A 13,649-nucleotide genomic window follows, 5' to 3' on the forward strand; every position below is an offset into this window, starting at 1 on the left:
GAGATGGAGGAGAGGACCTTCAGCATCCCTTGCACGCTGCCATCCACTGTCACAGGAGGCTGTGGAGCAGATGGGGAGATGCAGCCTATGTTCAAGGCCTGGCTGAGGGCCAGGAGCAGTTGGAGCCAGGGGAAAGAGCTGCTCCAAGGCAAAGTGAAAGCTGAAAACCCCAGGGAGAGRGAYTGAACAGGGAACTGAGGGGATGGGCGCACCCAGCAGCCAGGACCAGGACAGGGGCATCTGCCCCAGCAGCCATTGGGCAGGCAGGGAATTCATGGGCAGGGACTCAGGGCAGCAACTCCCACCCAYGGAAAATSAGCACAGGAGCTCTGATGGACCTGCCCCAAAGGWATTCCTACCGTGTGTCCAGCAGAGCTGCCCATATCAGTTTGCACCCAGCCAGGGTGGAGAGCGATACAGAGGATGCCGTGCTCTTTGTATGCCAGGGACTGGCACTTGGTCAGCATGTTCAGAGCAGCCTGTGGGGAGACAGGGAGGGGATAATGGTGGGAGGGAAGGGGGATTGTAAACGGACCCACACCTGGGACAGAGCAGGGGAAGTGAATTTGTCCCCAACACGTGTGACARTACCTTGCTGCAGCGGTACGAGGTAACTTGCATCAGGTCCCAGCCAAAGGAACTAGCAATGGAGCCACCAATGCTGGACATGTTGACGATGGCAGCCTTGCTGCAGCTCAGCCCTGAGCCTGGGCTCCCCTGGGCAGCCTTCTTCAGCAAGGGCAGGAATGCCTGTGAGGACACAGAGGGGACAGGATCACATACAGACGTGGCACAGGGCAGGGGAGCAGCTCCTTCCACAGCACTGGAGCATCCTCCCTCCTCTTCCCTGCCAGGCTCCAGYTCCTGAGCTCCAGCCCATGGCTCCAGAAACTTCTCATCAACTGAGAGCCCTTTAGTAACCATAGTGGAGGCAGGACCCCCTCCCACGGCCCTTCATGCTCCCCCAGGACAGCCCAGCTTAGGTGAGGGACTCACCTGGGCCATCAGCAGGGGTCCAACTGTGTTGGTGGTGTAAATCTCAGACATGTCCTCCAGTGTCTCAGTATCAAGTGAGTTCAACTTTACAATTCCAGCATTGTTGATGAGAAGGTTCAGCCCAGAGCCCCCCAGGTGCTCCCCAACCTTGGCTGCAGCTGCCTTGATGCTGGCAGGGTTGGCAACTTCTGCAGAGCCAATACAGGGGAGATCAGTGCCTGTGTCCCCATGGTGGAGTCCCCTCTGTTCCCCCAGAGACAGCAGTGCCYGATGGCCCCACAGGCACCAGCCCGTTGGCACAGCTCCCTCCCAGCACAGGACTTCCAGGGCGTGCCCAGCCTGGGCACTTGCCAGAGGAACTGGGGCAAAGGATCCCCACCTCGGGGCACCTACCGAGCGGGATGATGACGATGTTGGGGTGCTTGGAGGCCAAATTCTGTAACTCCTGCAAGAGAGGGCACTGTGTGGGCACRGAGAGGCTGCAGGGGCTGGGCAGAGGTTCACCCCTTCCCAGGCAAAGCCCATGCCACTCCATCTCTGTCCCTGCACCACTTTGTGCCCAACACCCTGATCCAGCTGCCACATCACAGGGGCTCTGCCTTCTATACATGCCATATGCCATTCACCCCTCCATACATTCCATGCACACTGGTCCCACAGTGTCCCAGCCCAGATGAGCTGTGCAGCAGGTGCCCGGCTGCAGCTCYAACCCCTTGCAAACACCATTCCTGATCCAGTCTTCCCATGGCACTGAGTGCTCCCATCCCTCAGCACAGCCACTGCCTCCCAGCCCAGCCTCACCTGTGCTCGCTGTCCCTTGGGGTCCCGACAGCCTGCAAAGATCCACTGAGGTGGTTTTGGCATCTTCAGAAAATGCTGGACAAGCCCCAGGCCGATGCCCCGGTTGGCCCCAGTCACCAGAAGGGAGCGGACRTGGAGTCCTGCCATGCTGCTCTGGCTGACACTGCACTGCTCTCCCCTGGACTCTGCCAGTGCCTTTTGCTACTTGGTTATCTCTCATGTTCCCATGAGGACTTGCATCAGCTCGTGGCTCTCGGAAATTCTCTGCCTTCACCTCAATCTCTTGGCTCTGGTCCATACCCATGATCCACTTTGCCCAGTGGCTGTGAAATGACGCAAAGAGAGCCAAGTGTCCTGCCCAGGCAGGGAATGCCCTGGGATAGGTGTCTGGAGTGCCGCTTTATGCACCTTCCCTGCTCTACCAAACCTAAACTTTTTGGTTTTCAGGGCTAGCAACTGTCCCTGTCCTTGCACCGAGCCGCTCTCCCACCACTTCCCTCCCTCTTGGGATCCCAGACCTGTCCCGCCCCGTGCCCAAGGTCAGGCAGGCAAGGCTGGACTCACTGACTCTGCACAGTGCAATTTGCTGGCCTTATTTTGTGTAATATCAAAGCCAGGGTTAGGGATGGGGCAGTCAGGACAGGTGAGTGTTCCTTGAGGATGGAGCAGCCAGGACAGGCGAGTGTTCCTTGGCCAAAAGAACAGGCTGAGAAACCTAGAAAAACCTCCAGGACCACTGGGAAAARCCTTCCAGGGCTGTCCAGAGCGATCCCTTCCTCAGAGTCAGCTCTAAAAGCACTTATAATATTCAAGTGAGATAGAAGGATAATCCCTGCCCAATCCCTGGAAGTGTTCATCACCAGGCTGCACAGGCTTCTGAGCAACCTWGTCTAGTATAAGGTGTCCCTGTTTGTGGCAGGGGGATTGGAACTAGATAGTCTTTAAGGYCCCTTCCAGCCCAAGCTATGGTGCTATGATTCTRTGATAAAATTCAGTTTTGCCCCTGGGTGTGACTTTGGTGTGGCTGGGAGCCAGGGCTGTGCCCTGGCACACACACTGCAGGTGAACATCCAGTCCTAGTGTGGTCCAGGTACTCCCCAACTCTGTCCTGCAGCAGAGACTGAACTGACTGATRCACTGAATGCCCAGGGAAGCATCTTAACTGGTGGATTCAAGAGCTTTGGGACAGGASTGAAGATCACAGAATCATAGAATCATCCCCCAGGAGCTCYCGCTGCACCTAAAGTCAATGGAGAACATTGACCTGCCCGTTTCCAGGTGTCCCCACCATGCAGGGATGGTCTGGGCACTGATGAATGATGGATAAATTTGACTTAGTGAATCTTAGTGATCTTTGCCAATCTAAATTATTTTCTGACTCCATGATCCCATGGCCTCCCCAGCTGGTTCCTGCTGCAGCATCACCCAAACTACACATTTGCAACAGTGGAATGTATACATTTAAGATAGTTCAGAGACATTGTGTAGGTAGTTGAAGGTAATTAAAAGCCACTTATCCAGGTTGTGATTGGGCAGGTGTAAGGGCTGTAAGCTTGTGGAACCTCTCCTGCTCCAGCTGGAGATGCTGCTCCAAGGACCTTTGCAACTGGACCACGATCAGTTGTCATGTTCAGGAGATCTGATCCTCCATCTGTGTGCTGCCTTATGCAACCATTTCAAATAAATTACTAAAATCCAAAAACTTTTGTCTTTAAGAGCAAACKCTGCTGCCCACTCTTGTGTGTGTATGGTGGGTTGACCCTGGCTGGATGCCCAGCATCCACCAAAGCCACTCTATCACTCCCCTCTGCAACTGGACAGGGGAGAGAATAAAATGTAACAAAGGTTCATGAGTTAAGATAAGGWCCGGGAGAGATCACTCACCCAATCCCGTCATGGTCAAAACAGACTCGAATTGGGGATATTAACTGAATTTGTTAYTAACAAAATCAGAGCAGGATAACRAGAAGATAAATCTGAAAAACACCTTCCCTCCACCACTCCCTCAATCCTAGCTCTACCTCCTCCCCCTCAGAGGAGCAGGGAATAGCAGTTATGGTCAGTTCATCACAGGTATTCCCTGCTGCTGCTCAGGGAGAGGAGTTGGAGTCCTTCCCCTGCTCYAGTGTGGGTTTCCCATGGGCTYACAGCCTCCTCTCAGGCATCCACCTGCTCCAGAGCATCCTCCCCCAAGGGCTGCAGGTGGATCTYTGCATCCCTGCATGGGCTGCAGGAGCACAGCTGCCTCACCAGGGTCTGCACTGTGAACTGCAGGAGAATTTCAGCTCCAGTGCCTGGAGCACTTCCTCCCCCTCCTTCACTGACCTTGGTGTCTGCAGAACTATTCCTTTCACATGTTCTCACTCCACTCTTCTCTGGCTGCAATTACGTCTGCACAATAACTTTTTTGTTTTCTTCTTAAATATGTTATCACAGAAGCGTAACCACCATTGCTGAAGYGTTTGGCCTTGGCCAGCAGCATGTCTGCCCTGGATCCAGCTGGCRCTGGCTCTGCTGGACATGGAGGAAGTTTCCGGCAGCTTCTCACAGAAGCCACCTCTGAAACCCCCCTCATACCAAAACCTGGCCATGCAAACCCAACACAGTGTGACATTAATCCACCTTGTTGTATCGTTTCACCACCCTTAAAGCCAGCCCACCGACGGAACCACAGCCTCCGGCACAGGCATGAGAAGGAACCGACCACCCTGAGCCACCTGAACTGGGTGAGAGGAGGAATCTGCCCTCCCTTCAGCCAGAGCATTTCCCAGGTTGTTTAACAGATTTTACCACATTAAGTGGCTTTAATACCTTAAGATGAGACAAGGCATGGGCAAACCTGTTGAGTCAGGATGCCTCTTCCCATGGGCAACCACCTGGGGAGACCCTGGGACTGCTTGGAACAATTGGAGCCAAAACTAAAGGAAAGAATGTGAAAACAAAGTAAAGTTCCAGGGATGGTTTGGCATCACATGTGAACCACTGAATGAGAAACAGTACTAGAGCAGGTAAAAATATGGAGAATCCTGGAATGATTCCGGTTGGAACGGACCTGTTGCTCCAACACCCTGCCATAGGCAGGGCCACCTTCCCCTTAGCTCAGAGCCCTGTCCAACCTGGCCTTGAACACTGACAGGGATGGGGCCGTCTCAGCTTCTCTGGGCAACCTGTGCCAATGAGTCCCCSCAGCATCAGCGAAGAATTTCCTCCTCATATCTAATCTAAACCTGCCCTTTATTCAGTTTGAAGCCATTCCCCTTTATATTACCACTACATGCTCTTGTCCAAAGTCCCTCTCCAGCTCTCTTGTAGCCCTGGTACAAGGAASGTACTGGATGGTACTCTGACCGGAGTGTGCTACCTCAGACTGTGATTAGAGCAGGCTGCCAAGGGCTGGCACAGGTYATGGCAGCTCCTGGTTAACCTGTGTGACTCCCTGCCCCAGAATGTGACAGAGCTAAGTAGACCATGAAAAATGGGATTGTGGTGATACATCCCCAACCTTCCTCTGGACTAGGAGGAGACAGACACCTGTGGGGGGGGGGGCTTGTTCCTGCCAGGGGTAGGCAGCACAGCCAGGTGGGTGAGCCCTGCACATTCTTCACCCTTGGCGATCCAGCTCTGGAGACCCTCAGGGCCTCAGCACCTGTCGGTACTGGAAAAGGYTCCAAGGTCTCCCCGGATCCTTCTCTTCTAGACGGGCGCGTGTATGGCAAGGAAAAACGCCGGGGATGGGCATAGCGATAGGGCGGGGGATAAGGATGAGGACYGGATAAAGGCGAGACGGAGGGTCGGGGTGGAGATGGGAAGGATCGGCACCTGGGATCGACCCTGCGCCGGAGATGCCGGGCCCGGCGGAGCCCCTGCCCCCTCCCCGCCCCGGAAGCGGCGCTGCCGGCCCGGTTCCTGTTCCGGGCCCCGGGGCCATGGCGGCCATGGCGGCCGCTGCGCCGGGCGGGGCGAGCCCGGGGCTGGCGGCGGGGGATAGGTGAGGGGGGCTGGGAGGGGGGTCAGCCCCGTCTGTCCTCAGCCCCTGCCTGGCCCCAGCCCCGCCTGGCCCAGCCCCTGCCTCCCCTCAGCCCCTGCCTCCCCTCAGCCCCTGCCTCCCCTCAGCCCCTGCCTGTCCTCAGCTCCTGCCTGGCCCAACCCCTACCTGGTCCAACCTCTCTTGGCCCAGTCCCTGCCCAACCTCCGCCCCTGCCTATCCTTTTCTCGCCCAGCCCTACTTGTCTCCAGCTGTGCCCGTCCCCAACCCCGCCCGGCCCAGCCCTGCCTGTCCCAGCCCCACCTGTCCCCAATTCTTCTCCCTTTCACAATTCAGAGAGTTATGGTTAAGACCTGGTCACAGGAAAATARTTATTGGGGGATAATAAACAATATAGAAGGAGGTAAAAATAAACATCCTGTCCTGTGTGGGAGTCTTGTAGAAGGCCGAACACACTTCAGAGCTATGGGTGTCCCCCTCCACTGTTCGAGGATGCAGCAGGACCTTTGTGCCCCCAGCACCRTGGCTTCCTCAGCACAATGCCCTTAGGATGGTTCCTTGCAGAGAAGTGGGTGCATTTGGGCTGGATTTGAGCAATCTCCTGGGTCTGTGACTATGTTTGGGTGCAAAACCCTTCCCGGGATGAGGGAGCACTGCTTATGGCTTGGTGTCTTGTTTCTTCTCATGTAGTCTTGAGTGTACAGACAACAATGTGGCTTCTCCCAAACTCTACGTCATGGAGCCGTGGATTGCTGACCTCTTGGTGAATTATGAGCAGTCGGATGAGAGTGAGAATTTCCTGGCTGGGCAGGTGGTGCGGGTAGGTACCCAGAGGGACTGTCCCACAGTGCTTCAACAGGCTTTGAAATCTAAATTCTGGGAGGTGCTCAGTGGTTTCCAGTTTGGTGACTGTGGGTATGTAACTCTTCCTCCTCAATATCTCTGGTTTTAATTTTTTTTCAGGGAAGAGGAAGGTGGTGACCACTTTCCTGTGAAGCTTGTTCCAGGCCTATAAACAAGAGTTCTTTCTTTCCCCTCTCCAATCTCTTGACAGGTCTTGAGTGACTCAGGTGCTCCTGACCAAACTGGGGTCCTCCAAGATGCTGTCGTGGAGGTCTCTGATGGATCCTGCCACATCCGTGTGGTCATCACACCCGAAGCTCTGCAGGCAGAGGAAAAGTGGGTTCCACCSTGACTTGGCATGGCTGGGACAGCAGTTCTGCCTGCTGCTGTGAGGAGCTGGGGCTCCTGCCTGGTCTTGTTTCAGGTTGTGTTTAGCTAAAGCAAATCTCAGGGTGGGAAATTGGTGTGCAAGAGCTCTTCAGAGAAGAAAGCCAGAATGCACATGCTCCAGTGTCCCCTGGTTTGGATGGGCAGGGACCTGTGGCAGAAGCTGTGATGGCTTTAGAAAGGACCGTAGAGCCCATGGGTTTTGTGAAAGGAGCCAGAGCATTAACCATGGCAGCCTGGGCTGCTCCWTCAGTGCTTTCCTCCATTTCCACATTTGGACACTCTTTTATTGGTGGGGGTGCTGGTAGCAGAGCCAAGGATAAGCAGCAGGAGGAAGATGCTCTTAGGCAGGAATCATTAAGGAATAAGGAGCCCTTGGTCCTGGCTGCTCATGCTGAGATTGTTCCAGAATGSCCCAGTATGGYTGGCAGAGTTGTTGGGGAAACCCCRCTGTGTGTCGGGGGGGGTCCAGCTCTGTTCTTCAAGGCATTCCTGCTCTGCTCCTTTTCCAGCGCCCACCTGCAGCTCAGTCTTTCCAGCCTTACTTGCAGAATTATCGTCCTGCAGAGGTACACAGTGTGTTTTCAGGAGGAGGCCAGGCTGGTAAGTGCTCTGAGGGGTGGAAGTGGTTCCTTTACCTTGCTGTGCTTCCTACACTCTTGCCTGTTTTCACCCAGGAGCTGAAGGCATGTGATGAGTGGCCTTTCATCTTCATCTGCAGCTCCTGTGGGGTCTGTGGTAGCTGGTCTGGGTGCTGGGATAGGGGTGAACCCTCCCTGGGGATAGGGTGCATCTCCCTCAAGGCCATCTGGATGTCATCTCTGGCTGTTAAGCAGCCACAGAAGGCCTGCATGGGCTGGTGGCAGAGCTACCTACTGTCCCCTTGCAGGGGTTCAGAGGTGTCCGCACAGCCTCTTGTGGGCTGGCCCACGCTGGCATGTGGCTCTTGCAGAGCCATTAGCTGACTCAGAAAGATACAAACTCCCTTTTGAAGGGACATTGTCCTTTGTGAGGGGACCCTCTCTCAGGCTAGAGGGTTGGTGGCAGAGCTGGGGTGGGTGTGTGAGTGCTGGGTGGCCCCAGGGGGGGTGGGGGCAGAGGTGGGACTCAGAGGTGCCTCACAGGCTCTGTCCTCCCCACAGGAGGACTGCGAGTTTTACCTCAGGGCCCACCAGTTCATCGTGCTGCCCATGCAGAGGCAGAGGATGGAATCATCTAATGGGTATGGCCCATGGGTTGGGTGGGCAGGGCTCTACTCAGGGGGTCTCCTTCCTCTTCCCACAGCAGTACTGACCCTGGGAGTCCTGATGTGACCTGCTTGTGCTGGGGACCTTTTGAAAGTGGGATTGTCTGCACAGCAAGGGAGAAGGAAGGTGGGAATTTAGAGGGAATCAGTAACTGGCTTCTCTCTTGCTGCAGGAACCAGGATCCTGCTGTGGTGAAGAAGATAAAGGAGCTCTGGCAGTGAGTATGGGTCTCAGGGATTATCCAGACACCCTGRTGGGAGTGTGCTACCTCAGACTGTGATTAGAGCAGGCTGCCAAGGGCTGGCACAGGTTATGGCAGCTCCTGGTTAACCTGTGTGACTCCCTGCCCCAGAATGTGACAGAGCTGAGTAGACCATGAAAAATGAGATTATGGTGAYACATCCCCAACCTTCCTCTGAGGAAGAGAGACACCTGTGGGGGGCTTGTTCCTGCCAGGGGTAGGCAGCACAGCCAGGTGGGTGAGCCCTGCACAGYTCATTCTTCACCCTTGGTGATCCAGCTCTGGAGATCCTCAGGGCCTTCCATCAGTCCAGGAACGAGGCTCTCTGATGGGCACAGGAATACTGAGCACAGGCCAGTGGCCAGATCCAGCACCCAGTGGGGAATCCCAAACTTTCATAAGCTTCGTATCCCAAGCCAGGATGTTTGAACTGTGATTAAGAGCTGCTTATGCCCCAGCCCTAACCTGCTTTGTCTTCTCCTTGGTCATTACAGGAGGAGTCTCGCTGTGAGGAGCGCTCCCAGCTCAGGTAAATGGTTTTGGGGGGTATGCAGTGCTCTGGCTGCCTGATGGGGCCCCTGGGTTTCCTCAGCTTGGTCCGTGTTAGGCAGAGGTAGCGCAAACCTGGTCAGATCTCACAAAGTCTTGCTAAATCCAAAACAGGATGAGGTGGTGCTGATAGCTAAAGCAGAGTGGGACACTGTGCCTGTGCTCATGATTCTGGTCCAAGATGTGAGGAGAAAGGAAAGATAGTTTCTAGAAGCAAAGGAAATGCAGACTTTTGGGTGTTTCCAGGTTTCAGTGCCATGCAGTCACCAAGTCATACAGCAGAGTAAAAGCATTTTCAGTGAGGCTTGCCTGAGTTCAGCTGTCWCTTCCACCGATGTCTRTTGTGTTCTTGCTCCAGAACCCTCMGTCTCTCAGCTGATTGATGCCATAGGACAGAACCAGCTGGAGATTTTGAAGAGTAATGCTGAGGAATGCTTAGATTTAGAGAAATCCAAGGAGGAGCCAGTTACAGAGGAGGACGAGGTTCCCATCACCCCATGGGAGGCAGAGTGCACGAAAGAGGTCAGTCTGCTGGGACCAGCTGAGACAGGGCTGTGACAGTTTGGGGTGCTCTGGTGGGGTGRGAGAAGGAAGGGGAAGGACAGTGGGCAGAGCTGGAGGTTTGCTGGRGAGGGAGATGGCTGTTGGGCGGGTGGGTACAGGTGGTCTTCTGCATCTGGAGGGGGACTGCCTAGCAAAAACCACGTAACATGTCTCATTTCAGCAGGGTGAAGATGTTTTCGTGGTCCCAGTCAGCGCYCTGGTGATCCCTCCTGAGGAGGAGGCAGTTGTTTGTGATTCTTCTGAGGCTGCATGTGCAGGCTACACAGGTGGGCAGTGCAGCACCCAAGCATGTGCAATGAGGGGCTACCTGGGGAGAAAAGTTCCTTTGCTCTGACTGTGCCTCATGCTGGGGATATGACCAGCAGTGCCCCTTTTGTTGCAGATACAAGCAAAACAGTTTCTGGAAAGAATGGTGATGACAGGATGGTGTCAGGAGACCCGAGTGTTGTGTCCCAAAGCAGCTGTGAGTAGCACGACCTCCAGATCCTAGAATGATTTGTGTTGGAAGGGACTTTAAAGACTTATCTAGCTCCAATCCCCTGCCTTGAGCAGGGACACCTTCCATTAGACCAGGTTGCTCCAAACCCTGTCCAACCTGGCCTTGAACACTTCTAGGGCTCGGGCAGCCACAGTTTCACTGGGCACYCCCTGACAGGGCCTCCCCRCCCTCACAGGGAAGAATTTCTTCCAAATGTCTAATCTAACTCTGCTCTCTGTCAGTGTGAAGCCATTCCCCTTAGTTCTGTCACTTCAGGACCTTGTCCAAAGTCCTTCTCCAGCCCTCTTGGWGCCTCTTTAGATTCTGGAAGGTTCTCTAAGGTCTCTCTGGAGCGTTCTATTCTCCAAGCTGAATAACCCCAAGTCTTTCAGCCTGTCTTAATAGCAGAGATACTCCAGCCCTTGGATTGTCCTCAGGGCCTCCTATGAATGCTCCAGATCCCATCCAGCCTCTAGTTTCCTCTACAGTTGGCTCAGCCCATCTCCTTGGATTGAGCTCTGGAGGTGCTGGTGTGGCCAGGTCTTTGGGAGACCTTGAGCAGGCAGGGAATGGTTGCATTCCTTAAGTTCTGGTTCATTGTGCTGGGAGCACAAGTCATTTTGTTTTTTGATGCCTTCACTAAGCCTGAGTCTCCTGCCCAAGTGTGGGCTCCTCACTGGCTCTGGCTCAGCACAGGATGGGCTTGTGTCACTTTACTGGGCTTGGTGTCACCAGGCTTTGCTGCAGAAGTACCTGTGGAAGCTCCATGTGGAGGAGGAGCTGAAGGGAGGTGCTGTCCTGRATAGTGCAGGGTGCAGGAGAAGGCCTTCTTCACATCTGCCTGCTCTCTGGGCAGTGTCTGCCTCTCCACTGCTGCTGGATGAGATCTTGGAAAGGGTCTGACTCCAATACTCTACATTTTGGGCTGGAATGGGCTTCAGGCCCTTCAAGAGCTGCCTCTGTCTGAGACCTTGTGCACAGGGGACCCACAGGGAACAGGCAGCTGCTTTCTTTGCCAAAATCAACCCTCCAGCTTCTTCATTGCAGGTGCCGCATCACCAACCTTGTCAGATAGCTTGGAGGGATCCCTGGACAACCCCTGGAACAGGCTGCCCTCATTGTCTTTGACCATGAGCTCTTCAGATGGTGAGCCTCCATGTCTCAGCCCATCCAGCCTGCCTTTCTGGCAGGAGACAGCTGCTCTCTTCTTATGGGGTAGCTCATTCTGAATGCTGGCTTGATTTCCCCTGGCCAAAAAGCAGTGCTGGGGTGTTCCCATTACCCTGTGCCTGCATCATTCCAGCCCTGACATTCTTCCTGTGTGCCAGGGGCAGGTCCTGCCACCAGTCCCCTGCTCAAACTGATGATACTTTTCTTCRTACTAGAAAAGACCTTTCAAACTGATGCTTCCCTGAAGACCCAGAAGGATGTGACGGCTGACAGCAACACCACCGACCTGCTGGAAGTGTGTAGCCAGGACTCTGCCGAGGCCTTGCCACAGGAAGAGCCACAGGAAGAGCCACAGGAAGAGCCACAGGAAGAGCCAGTACAGACCTCCTCTCTCTCCCTGCTCCACTCCTACAGCAATGCCAGTCCGGTGGAAGTCAGCACCAGTGAGGCAGCATCAGCTGCAGAGGCAGCCTGGGATACCTCGTGTGCTGCTCCAAGCCCCCAGGAATTGAAGGGCTCTCAGACCACCCTGCCCACTCCTTCCCCAGTTTTTCCAGTCTTGCCCAGCAGCAGCTTTCAGTCCCTGTCCGACAGGATGCCTCGCAGGGARGAGGCCTGCTCCAGTGGCATAGCTTCCTCTCCAGATGTGTTGAAGCCTGGACTGGCCCACACCAGGACAGAGAGAGGAGATGCTGTGGGTGCCAAGAGAAAGCTGGAAGAGGCCCCCAGTGGGCAGCAGCATCCCCCAGGCACCTCAAGGGACAGGGGGAGAGGCATAGTCAGGAGATTGGAGCTCATGAGCCCACCAGGTGCAAAGAAGACCAGAAAAGAGACAGGGCTGTGGCATAGAAGGGAGCTTGAGGAGGAAGAGGAGGTGGAGGAGGAAGAGGAGGTGGAGGAGGAAGAGGAGGTGGAGGAGGAAGAGGAGGTGGAGGAAGAAGAGGAGGTGGAGGAGGAAGAGGAGGTGGAGGAAGAGGAGAAGGAGGAAGAGCTGGAGGAAGAGCAAGCATCCCCCGTGAGAGCTGGATCCAGCTCCAGCCTGGATGAATGCAGAACTCCAGAGCTGGTAAATATGAAGCAGCTGGTGGGGTGCCCTGATGGCTGGGTATCCCCAGGGAGGTTCTCTGTGCCCACACTGCTAGTGTCTGTCCCAGGATATTTCCTCACCAGGCTGGTGGGGATGGGAAGTTGAAAGCAGGTGTCAGTGTAGATGTGGAGGATCTGGGAACACTGAGGGAACCATGAGGGAATTATGTAATCACTTAGGCTGGAAAAGACCTCATGAGATCAAAGCCCATCCATGCCCCAGCACTGCCAAGTCCACYACTGAATCATGGCCCCARGTGTCACATCCATTCRCCCTTAAACCCCTCCCGGGGTAGTGAAGATGTGATTTGGCCTGAGCTGGGTGGGAACAATTACTGGAGCATCTTCCAAGCTGTCTGAGTAAAGTAAGATTGAAAGAACAGAGGGAGAGACTCCTCAATCCCACAGTTTTCCAGGGGCTGTTGGGTTCTCAGGCTGCATGGGGCAGACCYATCTCACCCTCCCCTTTGCTTCTGCAGTTCCTGAAGAGACTGCCYCAGTACCAGTACAAGGCACCGAGCCCCGAGCTCCGCCAGCAGATGCAATCTATCAGGTGAGTGCCATATCAGCCATGGACTCATGCTGTCCCTTGTCCCTGCAGTGAGATTCACATCCCTGCAATGGAACCTTTGCTTTGCCCCTTGTCACCAGCTGCCCCAGTAATGTGTCCACAGCTGGATCTCTTCTCACCCAGGCTCCTCCTGTCTGGTTTTTCAGGATCTCAACAGCAATGCTGAAGTGGGCATGCTGGATTCTGACAGAGGAGGAGGAGGAGGAGGAGGATTCCTGAGCCCAGCCCATCTTTCATTCCTTTGTTTCTTCAATGGGTTTGCCAAAGCACTGGGAAGAGTGGTTGGGGGAGGGATGAGGGGACACCAGAACCCCAGGGAACTGCAGAGTGGGCTGGCCTGATCTCAGAAACCCTGGTTCCAGGGGTGCTGGCATGTTACTTGTTGAAAGCCAGTACCCTTAGCGCAAAGACGGGAGAAAAGCATCCATTTGGGAACGCTTGCAAGTGAGCTGGCATCCCTTTCCTACCTCTTCATGCTTTCCAAATGCCTTGGCCCAGCAACTGGGGACAAGAGGTGACCCACTGCCACCATAGCAGCGATGGCAGAGTCYGCACAACCTGATCCTGCTCCGAAGGCACCCCAGGAGCTTGGATGGTTTATTGAATAGTTTAGGTAGGGTCCTGCACTGTTTGTTACAAAAAATATTTCACAGGGTTATGCTGTAGAAATTAAAAATAAAAATTGTATATTTTTTAAATACACAGCTCTTGTATTAAAAAAAAAAGAAAAG

At 54.6% G+C, this 13,649-nt stretch overlaps 2 protein-coding genes across 5 annotated transcripts in view; one reads left to right on the top strand and one right to left on the bottom strand.

Annotated features, from left to right (window-relative positions):
* Positions 1-2,008, bottom strand: part of LOC130579562 (uncharacterized) — a 45,189-nt gene extending 43,181 nt beyond the window's left edge. Inside the window, exons 1-6 of the mRNA XM_057376463.1 lie at positions 1,798-2,008; positions 1,390-1,441; positions 997-1,184; positions 592-750; positions 360-479; positions 1-59 (exon numbers count right to left, since the gene is read on the bottom strand). Coding sequence (XP_057232446.1) covers positions 1-59; positions 360-479; positions 592-750; positions 997-1,184; positions 1,390-1,441; positions 1,798-1,944 — 725 coding nt within the window. The 5' untranslated portion in view covers positions 1,945-2,008. The remainder of the gene's footprint in view (positions 60-359; positions 480-591; positions 751-996; positions 1,185-1,389; positions 1,442-1,797) is intronic.
* A 3,681-nt stretch (positions 2,009-5,689) lies between these two features.
* Positions 5,690-13,646, top strand: LOC130579550 (neurosecretory protein VGF-like). 4 transcript variants are annotated; one of them, XM_057376437.1, is made up of 14 exons: positions 5,690-5,785; positions 6,473-6,602; positions 6,837-6,961; positions 7,525-7,615; positions 8,155-8,234; positions 8,432-8,476; positions 8,995-9,029; positions 9,408-9,571; positions 9,774-9,879; positions 9,996-10,076; positions 11,139-11,237; positions 11,477-12,327; positions 12,827-12,900; positions 13,065-13,646. In XM_057376437.1, the coding sequence occupies exons 1-14, from the start codon at positions 5,724-5,726 to the stop codon at positions 13,135-13,137; spliced, it is 2,016 nt and encodes a 671-aa protein (XP_057232420.1). In that variant the 5' UTR covers positions 5,690-5,723; the 3' UTR covers positions 13,138-13,646. The 4 variants fall into 4 exon arrangements, with proteins under 4 accessions (XP_057232420.1, XP_057232421.1, XP_057232423.1 ...); XM_057376438.1 differs by having other exon boundaries at positions 9,777-9,879; XM_057376440.1 differs by lacking the exons at positions 5,690-5,785; positions 8,155-8,234 and having other exon boundaries at positions 6,540-6,602.
* The last annotated feature ends 3 nt before the right edge of the window (positions 13,647-13,649 follow it).

Source organism: Malurus melanocephalus, unplaced genomic scaffold (genome assembly GCF_030028575.1).
Source record: "Malurus melanocephalus ecotype Western Australia unplaced genomic scaffold, MMel_1.1 scaffold_279, whole genome shotgun sequence".
NCBI classification, from domain to species: domain Eukaryota; kingdom Metazoa; phylum Chordata; class Aves; order Passeriformes; family Maluridae; genus Malurus; species Malurus melanocephalus.